Source organism: Corvus moneduloides, chromosome 2 (genome assembly GCF_009650955.1).
Source record: "Corvus moneduloides isolate bCorMon1 chromosome 2, bCorMon1.pri, whole genome shotgun sequence".
In the NCBI taxonomy this organism is placed as follows: domain Eukaryota; kingdom Metazoa; phylum Chordata; class Aves; order Passeriformes; family Corvidae; genus Corvus; species Corvus moneduloides.
Window position 1 is genome coordinate 4,216,796 of NC_045477.1, and position 24,726 is coordinate 4,241,521.

General features: G+C 39.7%; 1 protein-coding gene across 1 annotated transcript in view; it reads left to right on the plus strand.

Annotated features, from left to right (window-relative positions):
• CRYBG3 (crystallin beta-gamma domain containing 3) overlaps nt 1–24,726 on the plus strand; it is an 83,455-nt gene that overhangs the window by 2,841 nt on the left and 55,888 nt on the right. The window contains exons 2-3 of the mRNA XM_032095823.1: nt 11,456–11,534; nt 23,771–24,198. Coding sequence (XP_031951714.1) covers nt 11,456–11,534; nt 23,771–24,198 — 507 coding nt within the window. The remainder of the gene's footprint in view (nt 1–11,455; nt 11,535–23,770; nt 24,199–24,726) is intronic.

The window sequence follows — 24,726 nt, forward strand, 5'->3', positions numbered from 1 at the left end:
CCCTGGTTTAGAATAGGAGGAAGGGGATCGGGGGAATTACATAGTGTGTTAATCAATGTCTTAGACTCTTCTGAAAACCTCATTTGACGAAGAGCTTATGTTAATAACTTGCCCTTACAGCAATTTGTAGCTCTGATGAACATGAGACTCGCTGGAGGCTTGCTTGCTTGCTCGTGGAAAAAATAAGCTGTGCAGATTAGTTGCAAGTTTTGTGGCAGCAAAAAGCACAGTACATGTCTTAAGAGTTCACTTGGCTTTTACATAAAATGTAGCCAAATGGAAAGCATCTCCCACCCAGTGCTTGCCTGCTGCTTAAGTGTTCTGCAGAGTTGGGGCTGCTTTGAGTGGCTCTAGTGCGCTTCATTCCAGGTGTTTATCATTGACCTCCATCCAAGGAAGTTATTATAGTTACAGTCATTATGCTCTACTGGACTATTTGCTATTTTCAGTAATACACAATTGGTTATTGGTTACCACAGTGTTTGTCCTGGAGCAACCTACATCTCCGGGATGACAAAACCCAGTGGCATTTTCACTATTCTAATAGAAGTCTTAATTTTTTTTTTTTTTTTTTATTGCTAATACATGTATCTTTAGTCCATCTAGAAGAAGACACAGCTTTTATACTGTAAGTCAATCTACTGCAGATTCTTTCAGAAATGTGTGGCTTCTGTGGCTGAGCAATTGTTCTTTTGTGAATTAATGTGACCTTTCAGGGAGGTGTGATGCTTTTTACTGAGGTACCATCAAAATGTCCTTTAAACTATGGGTGCATTTTATGAGTTATTCCATGCAGTGTTTAGCAGGTTCATTTCAGATTTCTCTTTTTCCCTCCAAGTGCTGTTGGCTGGTCACAGAACTACCAGTGCAAGTTTGGTTTGTCAGGATGTTTCATCTGCATTGCTGAAGTATACCAGAGATATCAAATAGGGAAGAGCAACCTTTTATCTGGTTTTAGAAGGGTTTTGGGGAGCTGATTTGTTTGTTGGGTTTTTCTTCAGGCTGAGATTGTTGTTCCATTCATCCATTAGTTTCTAACTGAGAGCTTTCAGAGATGAAGAACTTTGTTTATTCTGCTTGAGGAGAGATTAGAGTCTTTTTCTTCCTTTGGGACTTGTCAGTCATTGTTCCTGTTTACAAAGAACATGTATTTTTGTAGTGGTAAAAACTGTGCATTTGAGAGACTGCTGGAAATTGATGGAAAAGGGAGCAATAGATTGCAAACCTGGTTCTTCTGAAATTACTGCCTCCTGGCTGGGTTGGATTCAGATACCGTTGGCATCTTTGAAGAAATCCATTGTCTGATGGAAAAATCAATCTCTGCTTTCTAATAAAGAACCTTTTCCTTTCAAAAGCCAGAGAAGGCTTCTTTGTGTTGTTGTTAAAATTTGGCTTATTTATGTGTGTACATGAGGGATGATGGTTTGTGGAACCAGCAAGGGCAATACTCCAGCCATATAGAAGAATTCAAATTAGGCTTGCCTAAGTAAGGTGCATTATGAAAATTTCCTGTACATTTGTTAATTTGGGGGTTCTTTCTTTTTTTTTTTGCTTCCTAGATTTATTTATTATGACTTCCATTGCAGCATAATTCAAAATAGTATGAAAGGCCCTGATTCAGCAATGTACCAATGTGGTTGCCTATAATTAAGCAGGTAAATAGTTCTGTGCACTTTAGTGGGTCTACTTGCTTGATTAGAATGAGGCACATACTTGGATGTCTCGTGGGACTGAGACCAGGAGGAGCAGGGCCAGCAGCTGGCCATGTGTGTGAGAGACATTTCCTGAAGGAAATGTTACTAGAGTCTTAATTATAATAGAAGTGCTCTTTGGAAGAAACAAAGCAACATTTTTTCCACTATTTTAAATGTTAACAGCGTTGTCTCCTTTTCCAGTTATTGGCATAAGTGCTAGAGTTAATGCAAAAATATTTCCAAAACAGCTGCAAGTCTGTGGTTTTAAGGAACAATTTTGCCAAGGTGAAAACTCCTCGGTCTTCTCCTCTAGTGAACAAAAGGCTCCCGGGTGGGAAAAAAAGAAAGATTCCAAAACATGTTGCTCTAGGGATTGTATTTCTAATTATTGTAACTTCTTAAAAGGGCGGAAACCCAGCTACTGCTTTTAGTTTCTGAGGGGCTTTTGGATTTCATACGGTTCAGTAAGTATCTACTATTATACTTGCAAACAGTAGCACAGCACTGGGTTGCTTAGGCTTTAACTCAATTCTTCTGGTATATTAGTTTTAATTTCTAATATAATTTTTATCTATTTTAACTGGCTTTGCAGTATCGCTTTTGAAGACTGAAGGTCGGAAATATTGGTTTCCTTACTCATTTCACTTTCTCATGTCAGTTTTCAGCCATGAAATCTAGTCCCTATTGGTGGTGTGTTATTGTGATTTCATGACGTGCCTTATTTTGAAATAGAATGTTGTTTTTCTGAATGTTCCACTGCTTCCTAAGTTGCTAAAATATTTTACAGAGGGCAGTATATCTGCTTAAGCATTTTGGAAGTCTTGAGGCCTACGTGTGTGAACCCTTTGTGGATCTGCACTTCACCTATGGACAGTGTTGTGTTGGGAAAAAATGTGGGAAGAAGTTATTTCTTGTGAGCACACGAACAGAAAAGGCAGAAAGAATTGCAGTGACAACATGCTTTTTTATTTTAATCATCAATTGCAGGTTGCAAATTTAGCCATAAAATTTATTTTGGTTGGACTGGAAAATGCATGCCTTCAAAACAAAAGAAGCAACTTTGGTATCTGTAGGATGCTTCCTGGTGTATATTTTGTGAGTAAAAGATGGGAGTTGTGGAGAATATTTTCTTGGGTTGAATTAGTAGCCCTCTGTACCTTTACCAAGAGTTTTCTCCTCCAGCCTGACTAGAAGAGCTCGCTGCATTTTACTGGTGACACCAGTCTCTCTTGCTTGTTTTTTCCCAGGTTCTTTTTCTTAATGACATCTTTTTGAAATTCCGGTATGCTCTGTATATCAGGACAACAGTTGCTGCTGCTTTAAAGCCGCCCTGGATTATTTTTCTTTTAATATCTCCTATTTCCATGCCTTTTTGTAAGTACCACTGTTGGTCCCCAACCCTGCAAATATGCCATTTGAAAACAGATCTATTCTTTATGAATTTGATAGATGAATAAATAGTTTGTAGATCTGTTTCTGATGTTATACCAAGTTTTTGTGTTAGTGACCAGTAACATATCTGTTTCATAAGAATGCTGGCAACTATCTAACCAATCAGACTGGCAAATAGGGAGCAGATTCCACAGCAGTGTTACTGTTACTATGCCTGACAGATGCCAGAAGAAAAACCTTGATGTAATCTGGTATAATCACGCTGCCCAATACTGGAGTAAGCTCTGCTCAGAAACATTTATATTTCTTTCTCCAGCCTTTGTAGGGCTGTTCAGTTCCCTCACACGTAAAACAGATTAAGTTATTTAGCAAGGGTCGTGATATTTATTTCACCTAGTTCTAGCCTTTAAACTTAAAGGTACATGTTCAGTGTAATGACATGGTTTGGTTCTTGAACTTTTTTCATGTAAACTTTCATTGTAAAATGTGGCCTATCTGCGATTTCTCTGATGTGTTTATTTTCCATAATATTTTCAGTTGCACATTTTAGTCTACATTTTATACTAACACACTTTGTGTAGCTAACATAAACCATGTAACACAGCACTGCTATTGCAGAACGTGAAGCTGACCCAGCTTTGCTGCACAAGCAAAGAGCAGTATGTAAATCAGCAGCAGAAACAGGTCTGAGAGGAAAAATTGTTTCAGTTAAAACAATCTAAATTGCTTATGGCTGTCTGTAAGCAAACCAGTTTCGAAATGAGGCTAGTTTAATTGAATATAATACATTTTGTGCTATTTCAACACTTAATCAGCAATTGTAACACTTCTTCTGCCTAAGTTCCTGCCTTCTCCTCCTCCTTGCTCCGGTTTCTCCTTCCTTACCTTTCGCTTTCTTTTCCTCCGCTTTGCTTGTTTATTCATTTTAAATGAAAAAGCAGTTTTGCTTTCCTTTGACCCTCTAATTTCAAGCTCAATAACTTGTTTTTATAATTTCCATTTGTCTTAATGTCTTCAGTTCTCCTCCCCTCTGTGTGTGGCCTAAGCTTAAGCACAGAAGCAGCAGCCAGAAACTTCACATTCAAATTTCTGTGCAAAATTCTCCATCTCTCTTTAACACAAGCCCCAAGAGCCTTGTCAGAGACTAGAGGCAGATTTTGTCCCTGCTGCTGCTGTTTGGTTTCCCAAGAAGTGTATTAGCCTTGGGAATCTTGCTGAGAGGTTCACTGAAATTTTTCATTTTGGAGCTTTTCAAAAAAGGGCAACATTGTGGTTTTGGGGGGAGGGGAACAGGAAAGAGGTTTTAATGAATTTAATTCATTGGGGGTTTTTTTTCTGCTAAAATGAAACCATTCTTATTTTCTGTTAAATACTTACATATTTTAGCCATCACTTGATGCACAAGGCAATTCTTTTTATTCAGTTGATTTTCTAATGTCTTGTTGCCACTGAGCTTTACAGTAATATTTTCCTTTCAGTTAATTTAACAAATGGTTACTGTACCCTTGCTCATATTCCTCAAGGTACATGCCAGAAGTTTGACTCTTAAAAAATTGACTTTTTAGATTAAGTTCTGATAGTTCTCCTGGCTGCACAGCACACAAATGGCTTCACAGTTGTGATGTTAATGCCTAGAGGAAGGTGTTTCCCTTTCAAGTCTATTTTATTTAGTTGGATTAAAGGAGAAGGATAGGAAAATTGTTTTACTAAGTCTCCCAGGCAACCTGAGCAGTTAATAAACATGGTATTGATTGTAACATCACTGAAAGATGGGAATTGTCAAGTTCAGTTTTGTTTATGAGATGACAGCTTCACTTGACAAACTGCTGAAATACCATCCTTAGATGCTTAAGACTTGGCACTGATGCTCCACTTAAAATATTTGCAAGTGTAATGGCAGCAGGCTAAAACTCAACATACAGAGGAATGTTAAAAAACCAGATGTAATAAATAATTTTATACTTGATCTGTTTGAAGAAAATGAAAAGTTTGTATTTTTGAATGTATTTTGAATTTTTTGAATTTAATAACTTCGCAGATAATGTAAAAGAGGACAAAACTGTAGCATGTGGAGTTTGCAGATGATGTGATTGAAAAGTTTAGAAATCACCATGTAGATGACTTTGGAAACAAACTAAGTTGTCATGGTTGACAGTCCAACATGAGCTGCCAAAGTGATGGCTCAGAGAACAAAATATGATTGTTGGGTGTATACACAACAAAACACATGGATTCTGTGGATTCTTTGGTTACTGGAGTACTGAGTCCCGTTTTGGTGTGCATGATTTATCATGAGAAAGATGCTGGCGAACTAAAAAGGGCTCTGAAAAGAGCTCCAGAACAATTTGATGTCTGGAAAACCTTCCTCAGAACAAAATGAAGTAGCTCAGTGGCATTAAGTTTTGAAATGACAGTGTTAAAGTTTGAGGAATGACTCTGCCTCAAGGAATATAACTGGAAGAGAAATCAGAGTTAAGTGCTTTATGTTATAGTAGAGCTGTGACTTCAAGAGGTTGTTTGAACCCAAGACTTTTATAATCCGTCCCACACAGATGTAGAATGAGTGAGAGATGAGGCTTGACAAGTCAGAATAGTAAGCCTAATAAGTAGTGAATTTAGTAGTAGTTTACGTGGAAAACTCTTATTTACAAATGTGGTCGATTTTCCATAATTTGTTGTTTTTCAACCAAAGCTCATAACTTCTTGTCATGTGTTAAAGGCTTGACACAGGTCTCCCTTGGTGAAATTTCATAATCTAGATTATGCAAGAGGCCAGCTGCAGTAATCATAAGGGTCTGTATGGCAAGCAGAGTAACTGTTACATATATATAAAATATTAATTTAAAAGTCTGAATTTTTAGCAGTCATCTTTTAAATTACCACTTGGAAACTGGGACAAAGAAGAAACCAATACTAAGCAACCTATGGCTCTTGGCAGTTTTATAATAAAAATTTCATTACTACTGCTGGTCTGTGGATATGGTGTGATAGTCCCTATAATGTGCTGAAACTTCGTGGAGGTATTGCACATCTATATTTGATGGTATTATTAGACTTGTGGATGTCCACTCATTTACATTCTTCAGGGAGGCTCTTGCACAAAGGAATTTTAAAGTACTAGGTGATGAAATCCTTGTTAACAATCTCTCTGTTTCTCCATTGAAATATCGTTCTGGAAGGTCAGCACTGAACATGTAACTGTTGGCACAAAGTAAAATTGGAAAGAAATCTTGACATAAAAACCACATCAGGTGTATTTCCCAGAGAGGGGTGTTGGGTTTGTTCTGAGAGAAAGGAAAGGCAGGGTTCAGGAGCTGGCATTACAGCCTAGAATGCTGAAATAAAGAAAGAAAACCTAAAAAACACATTAACCTACGTGAGGTTAAGCGTGAATTATGTCAGTGATCCCAAAAACACATCTTCAGGAAAACCGTTTAGAAAATAACGGGAAGGAGGTGTCACAAGTGCTGTCATGGAACCTGGATAGATGGCTGTGTGGATAGGTCAGGCTGAGTTTGTTGCCATAATCCCACTAAAGCCAGACATAGATGCTTTTTGCCTCTTGGCACCCTGGAGCATCTTTGAGGTTGGACACTGCTTATTCTCCTACCATTACAAGTCATCACATTAAATGGTTTTGGAGTTAATCTGAGGAGAAGACCAGTTAGAAACAAACAATGTCAGTCTTATGTGGTAGCAGGGAGGGTTTGGCTACTCAGGGAGTCATCTGTCCCTAAGAGAGAAGATGGCAAAATGCTGGAGCACTCACCTGTCTGGTTACGTGTGGACTTCACAAAAAGTAAATGCTGGAGCTGCTGCACTGGAAGAGATTTGATTCAAAACCATGGTAGAAGTAGGGAGGGTCATCATCCACAAGTGCTGTGGCAATGCTGAACTGAAGGTCAGCTTTAGTCAGCTGTCCCCATTTCCTTAAGGGAGTGCCCATTAATTTCCCCCTTCCCAAACAGCAACAGGCAGTCCATGCCTTCTCCCCATAAAAGGAACCTCAAATGTCATAGCAATTACTTTAAGTTTTAAGAACTCTGCGTGTGGTCAGTCTCATCCAAACTTGTGTGTTCGTGCTTTATTACTTGTATGTTTCCTGTAGCTTATTTTTTTTTTATCTGTCACAACACATTCACAATCTGCTGCGTGCATAACATGGGTGGGGTGGATTAATAAAGGAAGAAGGGGATGGGCTTTTAATTTGCAAGTTCTGAGGGATTGTTATGAAGGACAAGGATGGAGGAAGCAGACTTCTCACACCATAGAGAGCTGCTGTGAGGGCCTTTTGAAGATGTGATTGTTTGTAATTGTCATGTTCTGTTTTTAGAGGCAGTTGCAAAAGACCTTGAAAGCCATGTACTTAAATATGCTCCATTCAATTGCCTTTTTTTTTTTTCTTTACTGTAATCCCTCATGTAATCTCTTTTTGTGTGAGCAGCAGTGCAGAATGTGAGCCTGTCTCTCTCATAAGAATCTTTAACCTCTCCTTCCAAAGTGTAATGATTAAAAACTTGGACCACAAACCACCTTCTGGTTCAGACACCACCTGTCCAAGTATTACAGAAAGGTCAAAAGAGAGTCAGCAGCAGAGGAACAAAAAGCAATAGAAAATGGCACAAAGAAAGGTTTATTCAGAAGATACCATTCTGTAACTTAAGTTTAATCTTGATTATTTAAAGAATAAGAGTGATGCTAATCAGGTTAGGCATGCTGGCAAGACAGTAGAAAGAGCAGCAAGACAGCTGAGGAGAAGAAATCCCTCTAACCTTCCTCTAAACCTTTGCTAAAGATTAATCCATCTCTGTTGGATGCACTAATACGTAAGAGAAAAAGGAATGTCTAGCAGAAATAGCAACAGAAGGGCAGTAGATCGCATATCTGAGAGGCTTGGGTTTCTAGAATTGTGACAGCATCTTTATTACTCTTGAGTGTTGTTTAGTATTTCCATACCTTTTTTCTCTCCTCTTTAAATCTGTAAAATGAGAGTAATACCTGTCTAAATATGTAGACAAGTGGTTGTGACAATTTGTAAATGACTGCCTGGATAGGTAAGAAGCCCATGGAAGCAAGCTGGCATGGCAGAGGTGTTTTCTGTATTCCTAAGATCATGCTCTGCTCTTTTACTTCTTCAAAGCAAAGGCAAGTCGATTCAAAACTTGGGTTAGTGGGGGCCTATTTCTGGGTGTATAATGTAACACCAGAAGTTTGTGGAGCACAGAGTTGAAGATTAATTCATCTTCCTAACTGGACCAGTGCAAAATGCTCTCCTGAGAGGTGGCTGGCCTATCTGTGGGTGGTTAAGCACAAGCCTAACTTGATGTGCTGAACTGGAGATAGCATTGGTGGTACCTGCTGTGGCAAAGTGCTGCAGAAAGGCACTGCTCTGGAGCAGCCTAAAACTCTGTGGAGCCAAACTTCGTAAATACGGATGTAGCCCTAGTTCACAGTGATGTCATGGATGCAATGACAAGAAGAGGGAAAGCCCTAAAATTAGTAGGGAGTTGTTAGTGGGGATTGATAAACTGCATCATGTGAATCAGATGAGCAGTAGCCGTTCTCCAGTCCCAGGCACTGAGTGTGGCCCAGCCCCTGTGGCTGTGGTGCTTAGGCTGCAGAAGGTAACCTTGGCTCTTTGAGAGAAACAAAGCCATTTTATCCTAAACAACCCACAAGCCCTGTGTGCAGCAGAGAAGCTTTTTGTGCTGGAGACTTACAGCTTTTTGTGCTGTAAAACTCAAACCATTTGGTTTCAGTCAGAGATCCTTTTAGAACTGGGCCCTGGCTAAAGGGAGAAGAGGTTCACACCAAGCAGCGTCCGTGGTGATGTGAGGGTCAGTGGTTTGTCCTTCTTGTCCTGCTGTTGAGTGACATTTGTTGCCCCCTTGTTTGTGCTGTTAGAAATCACTGCACTGTAAACTGGATCACAGGCTGGATTTTTCCTCATGCAAACTTCTGCCCCCCACCTTGATTTTATCCAAAAATGTGGCCTTACTGAGAGTCCTTCTTAGCTGAGTTAAGGATGCAGAGAAATAGCTGAGGTTGAGGAGGAAGGAGTGGAGATTTCTAAAGCTGGTTCTGCTGACAAAGTCAGCATGTTTGAGGAACTACACCCTAAAGCAAAAAGTTAAGGAATGTAGAAACGCTAGAATATAAACCATGAAAGGGTGTGGGGAAATGCTTCCATGGTTAGGGTTATTTTATGTTGGAAAGTAAAGTTTTGATCCTTTTTTTTTTTTTTTTTTTTTTACTTGTTGATTTTAAGCTGCTTATCTGCTGAATCACATTCTTTCAGTTTTGGTATGTATGCTATGGAATTTCTATGGCTAGCTAGAAGAAAGTAATACAGGCATGTATTTCAAATATAAACAAGAAGCAGGAAAATGAAAAATGTTTTGTGGGAAAAAATACATGATGTAAAGGGAAGAATATGAGCAAAACAAAGTGATGGAATAATTCAGCACTGGTAATGTGTGCTGGCAATACTTAATGAAAGCAAGGATCTCATTTGTGGTCTGCAGACCAGTTCCGTAAGGAGTGATACACTGAACTCAGGAAAAATGTTTGGTAGAGATCAACCTCATTATTTCACTCTTAAGTCCAGGGAATTCTTGTTCATGTGAAATGTATCAACATCAGGAAAAGCCATGCAGATCTGAGAAGAGTGTTTTGGTTTTTGGTTTGGTTTTTTTTTTTAAACCAACAACAAAACAAAAACTAGGAGGAAGAAAAGAGGTTTGTGTGCAGAGGAACACTTTAATTAGTGTGCCAGACTGCCCAGAGTGATTGTGACATCTCCTTCATGAAACACATTAGCAGCAGAAGAAATTAATAGGTTAGAATATTAATTCATCTGCTCTGTGTTCCAGGGAGGCAAAGAACAGCCAAGACTTTCTGTCTGATGCTCTCCCTGAAAAAGCATCCATGTGTTTATGAATGCATTATGAAGGATTACCTAAGGTGATGTGAAAGTACATGGTTTTCGACTTGGAGATGATCTATAAACGGGAGGAAGAAGCTTTTCTTTTGATGCATCTGAAAAGATGCGAAAGATCTTGAAAAACTTAATAGCAGGAGATTTCTGATCTCATTTTTATTCAGGGAATGCTGTCTCTGAGCAGCTGAGAAGGAAACTTATATTTAGTCAGGGTGGCTTTTGTATTCTGTGTGTATATCAGTGTATATTGAATTCAGATGCCTAATCCACAATAGGAAGAAAACTTTTCATTTTGGGAGTTTGGCTGAGATGTGCTTACCTGTGGTTTGCAGTCAGGAGCAATAGAAGTACAGCAGCACCTAAATTCCTTCTCCAAATCCTTGCAGAATTTCACCAAATTGCAAATAGTTGGTTTTTTTGTTTAAAAAGCTTTCAGTTCATCTCTTCACACGAGTTCAGAAATAAGGGCTTGTGCATTCGTCAGTAGCGAAGTTAAACGTTTAAGACTGATGACGAAGGGTATTCAAAGTGATTATGAATTAATTTAAATACTCATATATTGGTACAAAGTTATTTTTCTTCATGTTATGGTACACAGTGCGGGAACTGATGTCTGTCATTAACATTACCTAATGTTGTCTTTGATAATGGTTTTGCTTTTAAGTTGCTTGTAGGATAAAGGTTTTTATTAAAATGTTCTCTGCTGGATTGTGATTAAGGATTGTTTTAAGAGTTGGGGTTGGGGGCAGGGAGTTGGTTCCCTTCATTCCAAAGATGAGCCCTCAAACAAATTTGAATGAATTTGGTGAATTTCTGATAAGGACACACGTGATTTTGGACTTCTGACTTTGAAAATGGAACAGCAGGCGTTGCCTTGGTAATACACATGTACCTGTTGTCCCCTTTCTAAAATTCCTTGTGCATTTGCATGGCCCATTAGGCATATTCAGTGAAGAACTGTTCAATGTGGTGGCTGTGATTTGGGATTCCGCCTGCCAGAAGTGCATTCCACTTGCTCACAGCCATGGAATGGGGTGTACCTTGTAGCTGCCAGGTGTGCCAGGTGGTCCTGTGGCAAAGAATGCTGCTGTGGTAGATCATTGTTCAACTACAGTTGAAAAATAATACACAGGCATGGAAATCTTGTTATTTTTCAGCTGGAAGAGCTGAAATTCTGTGTGCTGTTTCTGAATGCTTGAGTTCAAAAACCTCTGTATGAGGTGCAACAGTCATTTTGTTTCTATCTTCAGCTTTTTGGGGCTTGGCTTTTTCAGTTTCAACATGTGCAGAGTATGTACTACGGTTTGGAAAATATGTTTTCCTGTCCTTCTAACTTAGAGCTCTCTTGTGTTTAAGTTGAATGTGTTGGCTCTTGAGTGGATTTGAATAATGCAAGTACTCAGCATTGCAAAACATTTTTGTTTTTCAGTTCAGAAAACAAAGAGAGCGAAGCCATAAATTTAAAGAGCAGCCAAAAGGAAAGCACAACTCTACCTGCACTGTTGAAGGTAAGATTTTTATTGACTAATATTTATTTATTTTAGGTAAAACCTGCCACCTCTGCTTGTGACTGTTTGTTAGAGTTCTGATGTTGCATGGATTCCTGCACTGTGATGTGGCACCTGATTGCCATATTCTGGGTTAGGGTCTACTATGTCAGGGTTCTAATATACATGCTGAAGACAGGAAAACTGTTTGTGCTTCACATTCTTAAAATAAAATTCATGTGTTTACTTACACAAAAGAAGTGAGACTTCAGTGCTGATTCCACATGCAGTTAGCCGGTGAAGAAGAAAACTAATATTTTTATCAATCTATGTTTTGAGGCATTCCTCTAAAGCACCATTTCTGTATAGCTTACAAATATCTAAACAGCAAGTCTTTGCTTGCCTGAAGGTCTGCTGGTTGCCAGCCAAAGCACTGTAAGATCTTTCTGCTGAAATTCGTCTGTACATCAGCTGCTCCTCACCAGTTACCCGTGTTAATCATGCTTGTCTTGTCCTGTAAGCCTTGTACTGCAAGGAAAGGACACGTTCCTCTGTGATCAGGGCTTTCTCCTGTGCCACTTGGCACACCTCTAAAGTTGTACTTAGATTTAGCCAGCTATCATTGATGCCTTCGGTTTTAACTTTTATATTTTTCCAATCCTGTACTGCTTGGTGTGTCACTCTGAAGTTTCTTGTTGCCTGTTCACTGCTGCTCTCTCATGCCAGGCAGACATAACAAAGCCTCTCCAGGCCTGCTCTCCAAGGACACTCAGACCGTCCTAGGCCCAAAATGTGTAAACCAAAAGCCTCTAAAGCAGGGACAAGCTTGGGGAAATTACATCATTAACTGAAGCTTTAATTGGAGAATTAACCCTGATATGCAAATGAACCAAACCTATAAAAGTGTGAAGAACTCGTGCCCTGCCGTCCACCTTGGGGTCCATCTTGGCAGTATCCTCTGGCTCCCCAGGGGTACCTTTGAAGGCACTTCAAATAAATACCTACCTTTACTCCCTTGCCCCTGTCTAGTCTCTGCTTTTAGGTGGCCTCTTCAGGCATCATCATAAGTAATTATGTACAGGACAGGTGATAACAGCTGTCTTGGCTGCTGTCACATCTTGCCCTGCACAGAGCTGTTCTAGTGACCCAGTCACTAAGCAATTTTGCTTGAATTTTTGTTCATTTTCTAAGTTGTTTTAGTTCAGTGCAGATAATATGGTGGCTGCTTCCCCCAAAAGAGGCTTGGCTGGTCTGCCAGATTTATCTGTAGGCTTCTTAACACACTGAATCTGAGATTTCTGTCCCGTGTTGCATTTATTGGGCACTGATGGTGTATGGAGAAGGAAGTGCTTGGCTTCTGTAGGGCCCACAGTCCCTGTGTAGTTGCATCTTCAGTATCTAGGGACCAATTCTTTGGGTTTCACCAAAATTGAAGACATTGCAGTTGCCTCTACAAAGACCCCCAGCAGGGTTATTTGCTCAATAACAATTCCATTTTGACTGTGGTTTGTCTACAGCAAGGTGGAGAACAACTTTTGTTCAGAACCCCTGTGGATTCAAGCCAGGTCTGTCAGTTCAGAGCTCCTGGAAAATGCCACTGCACGCCTTCCTATTACCATAAATCATTGATTTTATGCCTTGGAATGCAGGCAGAAAGGCTTCTGGTAAACCAGAGAAGATTATATCTACTATAGTAGAAGAAAATTTTCTCAGTTTTAAAAAAATCTCATTTTTCTGTGTCAGATCAGTGAAAAATTCCAAACCAGATTTTCTTTTGGAGGGGGGTTTGGACTGAGGAAGGGGAAACATTTAGCATACGTGCACAAGACTTCAGCACTAGGAATTTCGTAGAAGGAAGTATGAATAGGGCTAGGTCTCGAGGAAAAAGCAGGATGTGTAGGTGGAGCAAAGCAAGCACAGCAAGTTTAAGTTACCTAAGAGTATTTCTTACTTGCCAAAAACTAAATCTCATTAATTTTTTTAATTTACCAAGGCCACAATTCAGAATCTTCCCCGCTGAATCTATGTTTGTTTCAGTAAAGTCTTTTACTCAGAACTTGTGTTTTTATAATGCTGCGCTAAAAAATGGTGCCAGAATTAGTGCTGTAAAGTTTTGTTCCACTGTATCTGATCTCCTCTTTGTCTTGCTGTAACTTTTTATTTGATTATATTGTTTTATGCCTATGTTTAAAAGACTAAAACCATGACATGCTCTTTGAAAAAATACCTGGATTTAGGAAGAAGGTGTGGTTTTCATGTAACTAGAATGTGCTGGCTCTTCAGCTGTACTGAGAGCTTTGGTCTAACTTACTTTCCTCTTTCTTTAGCTGATCAAAAACTTGATACACTTGACCAGCTTCATATGCATGGTAGTGAGTACTTTTAGCAGTCTAATTTTTTATCTTGTGTGCACTGAAATTGCAGCTAGATAGTAAAAACTTACTCAGAGGTGGAGAAAGTATTTGTTTTCTGTTGCTCCCCCCAGCCACAATTTTCTGAGGAAAATATTTTTCTGGTTTTTCCTCTCACTGCTCTCTCCAATACACACTGGAAATTTGGTAACACCACATTGGCCAAAATAAACTGCCTTCTGCAAAGATCACCAGGCGGCAGCTGAGCAGTTGGAGAGAATTAAGACTGTCTTAATTGTGGTCTTGGGATAATCTTAAGAGTCTTTTCCAGCCTAGTGTTATTAAAAGATGCTTCAGGTTTTTTCATCCAATCATCAAGGTTACTATGGGCTGACCAAAAAAATGTTGTTACAATAAGTGTACTTTGTGAAGAATGTCTGAATCTAGACCAGTTTTTGGCAGGTTTCCAAGAAATCCGAGCTGTGCTTCTACCTCAGCATTTCAGGTGAGGTAGTGAAACCATGTTGTGTCTGTGTTAGTGTCACCAAGTTAATGTGCCATCCTATTTCTGATGGACTTCCATGCTGTGATTTTGTATATTCATTGGCCACCTCAGCAGGAGGCCAGGGGCGAAATAGCAGAGGATCTGTAAGTCTCTGATTTAGCAGCAAAGGTCGAGTGTCTAAATTATAACTGGGTGAGTGGAGCTGGGAACTGTGCCGAGCTATGGTAGCTCTTTGACTCTCCTGAGCACTCTAGACACCACTTCTGTACTTTACCCCCATTATTTTTTCCCTACAATGAAATATTTAGCTCATAAAGGGAGGAAAAGATATTTTAATATGCACCTTTTGGAAAATATTAAGCCTAATTTTTCTGTGCGCCAGGGGGACTTTATCAATCATCACTTGATCACTTTCAAGAAAATACTACTGGAATGTATTTGCTGTGTCTGTTAATTGATTGCACAAAGAACACCACTCCCTCCCAATATTTATTTACAGATTTTGTTTTGCTTCTGTTTCTTTGAATTAGGGCTGTAAGGGGTGTCCTTTCTGAGTAAACGCTCCATTTGAGCAACGTGATTGTTGAACAGATGGTTGTGTGGATGTAAACAGTTCCTGAAATTCATGTTTACTGTACTAAATATCTGCATTACATAGTGTCCAGTACATGTTAGTATATTATTAACCTCCCCTTTTAGGGCTACAGGGACTTCATTTTCAAAGGGAATACTGCAACAGTGCTCCCTGCAAAAGTTTGTTTCATGGTCCCCAGATATCCTTCCTGTAGCAGCATGCATGGAGGAAATAGCACATTCTTCCATAACCCATTAGGAAGGAATTCTTAAGCATCTCAGCACAGGAACCACTATGTGGGCTCTGTCAGGCAAACCCAAAAGTTCCAAAAAGAAAGTGCAAATTTGATATACCAAATGTGTAGTTTAGATTTTAGTATTTCAGTAGCATCAAATACTCTATCATTTGGTCCATCGGCTCAAGCCTGAATTAACTTGAGACCGTCTCAACCTTCATAGAAAACTCAGGGGCAGAAAGTACAGCAAAGATTATCAAGTCTGCTCCTGTGCCCCAAGGTGAGATCTCTATATCTATGTCACACCTGATAAAAGCTTGTCTGACTTGTTCTCAAAGAGCTCCAGGGATGGAGATCTCTTAAGATCTCTGCAGCCTCACCAGACAACTGTTCTACCAATTTCATAGACCTTATAATTAAAAAGTCTTTTTCTTAACATGCCATCTAAAGCTTCTGTGCTGCAAATTAAACCTGTAACTAATTGGCCTCTGACAAGTACTCCTGTACACTGTGAGCATGGAGAAGAGATTATTCTGTAGCTCTGCTTTCTCACATGAATTTCGTTTCAAGGTAACATAAAGATGGCTGTATTTAAGCAGTAGACATGGTATTAAATTTTGATGGCAAAGACTGCAATTATGTGATAAGATGGAGCCAGGTTCTTTTTGGAGTTGCAACGGTTACAAGTTGGAACATGGCAAATTCCAGTCACCTATATTAATTTTTTTCCCCCCCTTCATTATAAGAATGGTCAGGTATTTAAACAGTTTGCCCAAGTGAGTTGCAGAATCTTTGTGCTTGAAAATACTTAAAACAAAGCTGGATGAACCAGAGCTGCTTTGTGCAGGAGCACAGACTGCATGACCTCCCCAGCCACATTCCTTTCAGCCTAATTTGTGCAGTAATTCTCTGTCACAAAATTTTGCATCCAGTGTGCCAATTTACGAAAGATTTTTTTTTAGAAGTCCCATGAAATTGCTGAATATAGGTAGCTGTTCTTACTGAATGTCCCTCATTCTGACTATAATTTTAAGTTTTACAAAAAGTTAGAAATCAAAATTAAACCTAGAGTCTTAGTTAACTACATACTTTTTTGCATATAGCATGGGGTGGGGTTTTAAATTGTCATGGTTTTATTTTATATTGACTTTATTTCAAAAACCTCATCACCTGAAATTTCTTCACTAATTATCTAAGTAATGTCTGCTCAGCCTGACTGTGAATTCCTGCTGAATTCCTGACCTAATAATTAGAAATCAGAGAGAGGGATTCTTTGCCTTTTGGGAGTCAAGGGAGATGGACTACTACTGCCAACCACGAATTTTTTAAAAACCTGAGGGTTACTTTTAAAAACTGTTGCTGTTGCTGCCCACAGCAACAATGAAAGATTAAACAAAAATGGTTTTGGAGTTTGTATAGTCCAGATTTCTCTTGTGAAAGCTGAAAGGAGATCTTTTTCTCTTCAGTCACATTGTAGACTTTTGTTGAAATGGAATTTAAAGCTGAATACCTGGCACCTCCTGGTGTTTCCCAGGACACTTTAATTGGTGGTGTTAATAGCTGTATGTGTTGAGGAAGATATTTCAAGCTCATCCCATCGAGACTTCCGGTAAATTCCCTGGTCATACTGAAGATTTTTAGAGAGAATGATCCTGAACTGTGCTTCCCTCTCTACTACTTTAGTTCTTCAAAGAAGGGATCATGAGCGGGGAACTTTGTTTCTGGATAGGTGGGGGAGAAAAAGGCTTAAACCTTGGTCTGTTTAGCTCAGAAAACCAGCAGACAGATGAGAAGCAGGAGTGTGATGCCAGATGCTGTAATCTGCCAATAGAATGTAAGTACAGGTGGAAATTGCACTGTCTCATCCCATTCCAAGTGCACTGTCTCCTCCATTGAAAAGGTAAATTTCACCTTCCCCCCCCCCCCACCCCCCCAGACTTTAAGAAGTTGTCAAATAAAAGAGAACAGGAATTGTTTTGTGTTTGTTAAAATGTATTCATTAAAAGGCAATGAAAATGTGGTACTGGAAGACTTTAGAGGAAAGAACAGAAATAAGACAATTTGATTCTGTTCTCTCTGGCTCCACAGTAGACCTTGTTGCAATAAGGTGATGGTTGCATACTCAGAAGTGAGTACCAATTTTTAATCTTTGATCAGAGCTTTACAATAATTTAATGAGAAAATTCAGATGGGAAAGTTTTTGAGCAGCTCTGCAAATGCTGTGAAGAGAAAGTTTTAAATTAAAAAGTTCATTTTGTCCTTCTAGAGACTTCCACTGAGTTTAAAATTCCCTGCAAAAGTGACCTAGCAGAAGCTTTTTTTCAAATTGTACCTCCTTTTTCTCCATCTTTTCATTTGAAGTGTTCACCCGTTCACCACTTTATCTGTTCTCTTGTCAGGGAGCGTATCTCTGGATACTTCCTCAGATTTTAGGAGAATACTATAGAGTTTCAGAGAATGTTTATTTCGTCTTTTCTTTCCTCATCTGACAAATTAATATACATTAATGACTCCTTGCTGTTTTAGGAATTCAAATGGATAAGCAAGTTTTTAAAGTCCCAGTGTTGAACTTTGAACAGATGCAGTTGTCTTTCTAAATGTTAAATAGTCATTGACGTTAAATAGGTTTATTTTTAAAAATGCAAAACTGATACACTTTAACTAAAAGTCTCTTCCTGTTGTTTAACTTTTACTCCTGATTATGAAGATGCCATGATTTCATTAGTTTTCTAGTTACTCTTGTCTTCTGGGGTTGCCATGACCTGATTTTTTTCATGTCAAACCAAGCAGAGAAATGAGGATGTGGAAGGAGTATTAAAAAGCCAAAATATTCAGGTTAATTGGGTATTTGTAGAGATACTGAGTTCACCTTTAACTTAATTTCCCCCAAACCCCCAAGTCATTCTTTGTTTATTTTGGGGTTTTTTTTGCTTTTTCTGATTAGTTAAAAGGGGCTTTTTAGTAAAGACTAACCAGTTTTTCACAATGGTGGGCCTCTCGTACATCTTCTACACCACCAGTCTAATTACTGGCTTAAATAGGAAAAACCCACTTTAACCATGTATTTTTAAAATCCAGTTTTCTCATGAACACTAGCAACAGTGGACTTTTAGGGGTTCTTATTGTGTGTTTCACTGTCTGATAGTACTTTTGCCTGTATTTTTTTAGTTTCTAGTTTCCTCCAACAAGTGTGGTTCCTAACCTTTGTCTCACTATGTCCAGTAGTTTTCCATTAGGTTTCCATTTGTATTGCCTCCTGTTGGTTGCAAAAGCCTAAAAGATTTTCCTCACAGTACTTGAAAAAACAAAAGCTTATTTCACATGTGGATTTAAAGCACCTCAGTGTGTCACACTCACTGAAAAAAGGTGGAAGATTACACCAAGGATGCTTTAACCTCCCAGAGAAAGAAGATCTGCTGAAAAACCTGCATTGGTGACTGACTGACTGTGGGGATGAACCAGCCTGCCACCAAACAGAGCTATTTCACTGTGGATTTTGCTTAGCACACAGAATTTATGTTCTCTATCAGTGTTCAGATTGAATGAGATGCTCATAATTGCTGAATGAAATGCAGCTGTTTTAGTAGTGTTGAAAGGTCAAAGCTAAGGCTAGGAACAATATTAATTTTCCTGTACTATAGGTGACAATGCCTAAATGTGCTACTCTGTGTACCCAACACTTCAACCTGAAGCTGTTAAATGATTTCTAAACGCCAGCACACAGAAATTCAGGAGTAGTGCCATGGCCGCTTCTCAGATGAGTTAAATCGGGATGTTGGGGTTAAATGACTTGTTGAAAGTCCCTGGAGTGAATTAGTGATGATCCTAAATTTCTGATGGCAGGCCATCTTCTCTCACTACTACAGGAGAGATGAGGTGGCAGAAGTGTATCTGTGCAGGAGGCAGAATGTTCTCCAGCAGCAGCTCCCAGTGCAGCAGGACAGGCGGCCTGAGAGGTCCCTGCGCGGCTGTCTGGGGTTTCTGCTTCGTAATGAGCATTCATTCATGGGGAGGGAAATCCGAAATGTCTGGCAGTCGTAGCTGGAAGCTAATGCTTTGTTCACGGAGATCTGTATTTTAATGCTGTTAATGTTTTAATTTCTCTCGTTAGGGCAATAAAAGAGGTTGTATTTTTGGCAGAGGATGTAGCCCTTGCTGACTGAGAACCTCTGGCAATTCAAACTTCAGCCACCCAGCTGCTGAGAAAAGGTGATTACAAGGGTGGCTGTTCCCTGCTGGTGCAGGAGGTGAGGAAAACTGAAGCAAAGCAATCCCTCCTCAGGGTGCTGTTGTGCCACCTCGGAGCATTGTTCACACTGGTGGCGAGCCCTGAGCCTGCCTGCCAAGGTGCAATTAGGCTGAGGGCATATGTCTGTGCTGCAGCCAGGAGTGGATTACAGCCTGGAAAGCACACCTCGGCTGCCATGAATAGATTAGCTGAGATGAGAATCCTGCCTGAGACATGGCACCGTGGGCTTGTCTCCCGAGCCCCAGCTGCCAGGCTGCTTTGTGCAGCAAAGTGGGAGCACGGTGCCCAGACACAGCGTCACTTATCACTGCAGTCTCCCCAGTCACCTGATCGAAAGCATGATCTTGTTTCACACTCTGCCAGGCTTCCCCTCTGCACCAGCCTCGTTGCATGTGTGGGCAAAGGCCCATAGGATAATTCAGATTGAAGGGACTCCAGAATGTCATCCAGTCCAGCCTCAGTTCAGCTGTAAGGTCAGGCCAGGTTACCCAGGGCTTGCCCAGTGAAACTTGGAGGAATGAGTTGCCAAAGGACTAAAAGCTAATTAAAGCTTCATGAAGCATGTCACAAGCAGGGAAAGCTCACAGAGAGTGGGAAAGGGGAGGCAAGGGAAAGACTGATGACAGTTCATTACAAGAGGAGCAGAAAGAACGCTGTAGCAGGGAACTTTTTTTCCTTGCATCAGCAAGGCTCTCAGAGGGGATCTGGCAGGTGGGTTTCCATCCAGAAACTACTCTTTGCTTGGTAAGCCTGAGAAACTATTCAGACTGCTGTGACACTGCAAGAGGACTTCTTAAATTTGTTTTTCTTTGACGGATGACATGAAGTGTAGGTAAAACAAGAGTCACTGGTATTCCTTCAGTGTTGTGAGTATCAAACTGCTCAAGCTTAATTGTGACAGAATAAATGCTCTGTCAATGTCAGCTAAAGGCTAAAGACTCTTGAAAACTGGTGGGACGTACCAGGGAAAGGATTACTTTATATATACCCTATGCCCTTGCCTTTTTTTTTTTTTTCCTGAGTGTTTGCTGGGGGCTTCTGTCAGAGACAGACTGGGAGAGAGGCATGGGCAACGATAAGTGAAAGTTTCTGTGATACTGATTCGTGGAAGTGCCACTGTACTGCGTGTTCATCAGGCACTTGTGCCTGAAGGCTCCTGCTGTGCTAGAGGCTTACTGGCTTTAGTAAAATCATGTGCTTTCGTCTCACTAATTTGAATATGGCATCATCTTAAAAGACAAACTTCAAAATCTGCAGCAGGAGCAGTGCTGTTTGTGTAAAGCCTAAACAGTGCTTCAGACTTTAAATTGAGATTTTGTGTGCAAATGATAAAATACCTATAGCTCAAGCTGTCTGTTAAGGCGAAGTGGAGCAGGAGGGAGAATATATGAAGAGTAGGATTGATTATATTGAAGAGAAGAAAAAAATGATTTGTACAGTTTCTGTGTTAAGACTTAATATCCACATACATCTTCAAATAAGCACAGCGTAAATGTTCTCTGTGGCTTTTTTTCATGCAAGATGCTATTTATGGTTAAAGGTATGGAAGAACCCTTTCATATTAAAACTTCCTGTTCTTTTGATTTACCAAAAGTTAAGTAAAGAAAGGAAGATTAAAGAGGAAGGAAAGTCTAAATAGATTTCTGTTTCTGGAAGCAGAGACTACAAAACAGCTTTTCAAGCAGGGCATAAATTATGCTCACAAATAAGCAGCACAGTCTTAACAAGCGTTATGTCTCAGAGCTGCTTGGAGAAGACTTTCACATGTAGAGATTTAACTATATTTGAAGTCTCAGTTCCTAACAGGAAAAAAAAAACCAAAACCCTCCAGTAGTTCCTGAATACAAATGGTTTTAAAAAATGGGCAAAACCCCACCAAACAAAGCAACAAACAAAAACAGCTGTAAGACTAAACTGTTCTTAAGTTTTTAATGTAACAATTTCTTTTATAGTTAATGCATTTAGTTGTTAACTTCATAGATACTGTAATAGTTAATATAAACGTTTATAGCTTAAAAGGGTTATATGTGCAAAGAATAAGATGTGTGCATTTCCTGCATTGAAATACTCTTCTGAGTGTTTCTGAGTGAATGGTACGAATCAGAAAACAAGGGAGAAATGCCTTCCTTCACTTGAAGTTGAATTAAAATCTGGTATTGAACAATTCTAAGGTGTTAGTGAAAGTGAAGGGAGAAACTATGACAATAGAACTTTGAAGCTGACATGGTGAATCATTCACTTACCAAATTTTGGAAATTGTTTCGATTTCTTGTTTCTGTTTTGTATTTCCTTATGCAAAGTACTCAGTTCCTGTGAGATAAAGTTAATTATTCAAGAGATTCATTGCAGGCTCATGTGTTCCTTGTCTAGTACTGAAGCCAGCAGCAGCCAGAGCTGTGGCACGTCTGCAAGCTGCACTGTTGGCATCTTCATTTCCAGGGCTGGGTTTGGTGGAGTTGACATGTAAAGTGGTAAATCTCTGATACCCAGGGGTGACTACACCCCTTTGTGATGCATCAGCTGTTGATCAGTGCAGTGTGTGGGGGAGCAGGTGGGGTTTGTCACAGGTGGGATGAAAAAAGGCCAGAGTTTGACTTGGCCCACTTCTAGAAGTTTACTCAGAAGTTCAGTGTGGTTGTACAAGTATCTTGCCTGTACGAAGAAAATGGAGCTTGTGTGGCTTTCTCAAGGACAAATTAGTGCTGTTCCATTTCTATCCTCACATAAACAATTCCACTTTCAGCACATGCATCTTTTAATATTAAGCAATTGCATCTACTCTGTATTTAAAAGGTGAAAAAGCATTGCTTGAAGTTTAAAGACCACTTCTCCAGTATCACTAAATATATCTTGAAAGTTCTTAAGAAATTGCTGTTCCCCAAGGATGAAGCTGAGTTCATTAAAACCCTTTTTTCATCATTAACATGATCCTAGATGGCCTATTAACAGATAAGCCTGCTGGTTTATTTAAGATTACTTCAAGTGGCAATAGGATTAGTCACCTAGTGGAAATAGTAGCTTTCTCTGTAGATTGGATGAGTAGGTGTTGCCCAATTTGAAACAATTACTCTCATCCAAGTGTACTGTTGACGCAACTAAAATTTGCATAGGACTTTTTGTTCGTGTTCTTTCCCACTCCTGTTGAGCAGGATAGATTTCATCTAAGAAAAGCTGGGGTAACTTCAATCTGTTTTAATAAACTGGGTTGAATCAGGAATTGAAATTACAAGGGTTGTACTGTAAAGATAAAATAGGCAGCAATATCCTATGGCACCCACTACGAAGGGTGGGGATGGGGGGGGAGGTGCTTCCCCGAAAACTTTAGTCCAGGGAAAAACATATTTGCAGATTGTGAAGCTGAAAATGTGGTTACATGTGGTGTTTGTGAAGCCTTCCGGTGAAGTTGCACCATCCTTTTGGGCAGATGGTCTTGACAGAAGTAAGATGAGCTTGTACAGCAGACCTTGGATCTGTGAGAGGAGCTGACACGGAGGAAATTCAAGGGCACAGATTGGTGAGGAATGGGGCTTGCCTTGCTTCTGGGTGTAGATGCTCAGCTGAGTTGAGGGAAGAAATGAACATGTGGTTTGAATGAGGTGAAACCCTGCCTTGGTGCTCATTCATTTCAGTTCGCTGATAGTCAGGTCAGAAGGTCAGAGGTGCAGGGTGGTGCTCTGTAGGACTTTGGCTGTGTGGAAAACCAGGCAATTTGAGTGCTGGAGGCGTGGGGCACAACAAATCCATTTGGAAACAGAGCTGTGCAGTTGAAGGAGAGCTGGCCAAAGGTTGCAACATCGGTTTGCTAAGGGTGGCAGGCAGGATTCACCTCTGGCATGCGAGCCGAGTTTGTTTTATCCCTATTCTGTTCTTGATTCTGCTCGGTTTTCAGACGTGCAGAAGGCTGCGGTGTGTTTCTGTTTGGCTGTGGTGTTCTTGCCTAGACTGCAAGCTGAAAACTGTTCTCACAAGCACATGGATGTTTGTTTGTGAAGCTGTGCTTTCCAAGGGGATTAGTCTGAAGTGTGAAATAACTGTTCCTTGCTTCTTCCCCATGTTTTTTATGCCAGTTGAAGCAATTGTTGCCATCTGTCCTGTATTTTTTTTTTTTCCATTGCAGTTACTTTGGGAATTTTCTAGCCTGTATTAGTCCTTTTTATTTTTGTAGAATTGGGACCTCTTTAGTACAAAAAGAGAAGACAGCAAGCAGTGGGCTTTAACCTTTCTAAATGACAGCTCTCCTGAAAGGAATACAATGCATAGGCGCAAATTAAAATCAAGGAATTTGGGAATGTGTGAAAATGACAGGAAACAGCATCTTTATGTGCTTTTTGTATTTATCTTAGGCTTGTCAAAATGAAGAGAAAAACCATTCAACAGAAGAACTTAGCAAGTCTGAAATCCAGGAGGAACTGAAAAAGGCTAATAGCCTCCCTAGTTTGACTCCTGGAATCAAAACAGCAGATAAAGACAAGCAACCCCGAGAAGGCTTTTTTCATTTCCTTGGAAGCTTATTTAATATTGCAACAAAATCATCTTTGGTAGAATCTAAACCCTCTACCTTCCAAGATGAGCCCAACAGATGTGAAAAGGATTTACAGAGCACAAATACCCTTCCAAAGGACGTGCAGCCAAAGAATCCGAAAGTTGAAGAGCCTGTGGCTAGAAGAAAAGAGGGTTCTGTAAATAAAGATGATGCCATCTTAACTAATACTGGGAAAGATATCACACAGGATCTTCTAAGAGGCTGGAAACAATCCTCAGATACAGAGAAGTAAGTTTTATAGTTTATTATTAAATATGTTAATGTTTGTGTGTGTGTGTGTGTGTGTGCACAGAACTATGCTGACCAAGTTCTGCTGAGTGTATGACAAATGTCTGTCATTTCCAAGGGTGCTTGGAGTGTCCCTGGCTTGACTTGTGCAAAACTCCAGTAGCAACTACTCTACATAAATGAGGAGGGGAGAAGTCAACTGCAACAAAATATAACTTTAAAGAAGTTCTTTAAAAGTGTCCTGACTAGATGTGTCATTTATAAATATGTTAAGGAAAAAAAAGAAGTGTAAAGAGCTTATTTCCATCCATATTATGGCCTATATAAAGGCTTAAATGTTTGTCTTTTTTATATCCCAGCGATTCAATAATTTTACTTATGCAAGTAAGGTTTTCTCATTTTTTAATTATTTTTCTTGGATAACTGACTGGGTGATTTTTGCTTATGTGATTTTTTTTTTTTTTCCCCCCTGGTTCTTTGGGGTTTTCCTGTGATGTAAAGAAGGTTATGTAAAGCACTCAATTTCAG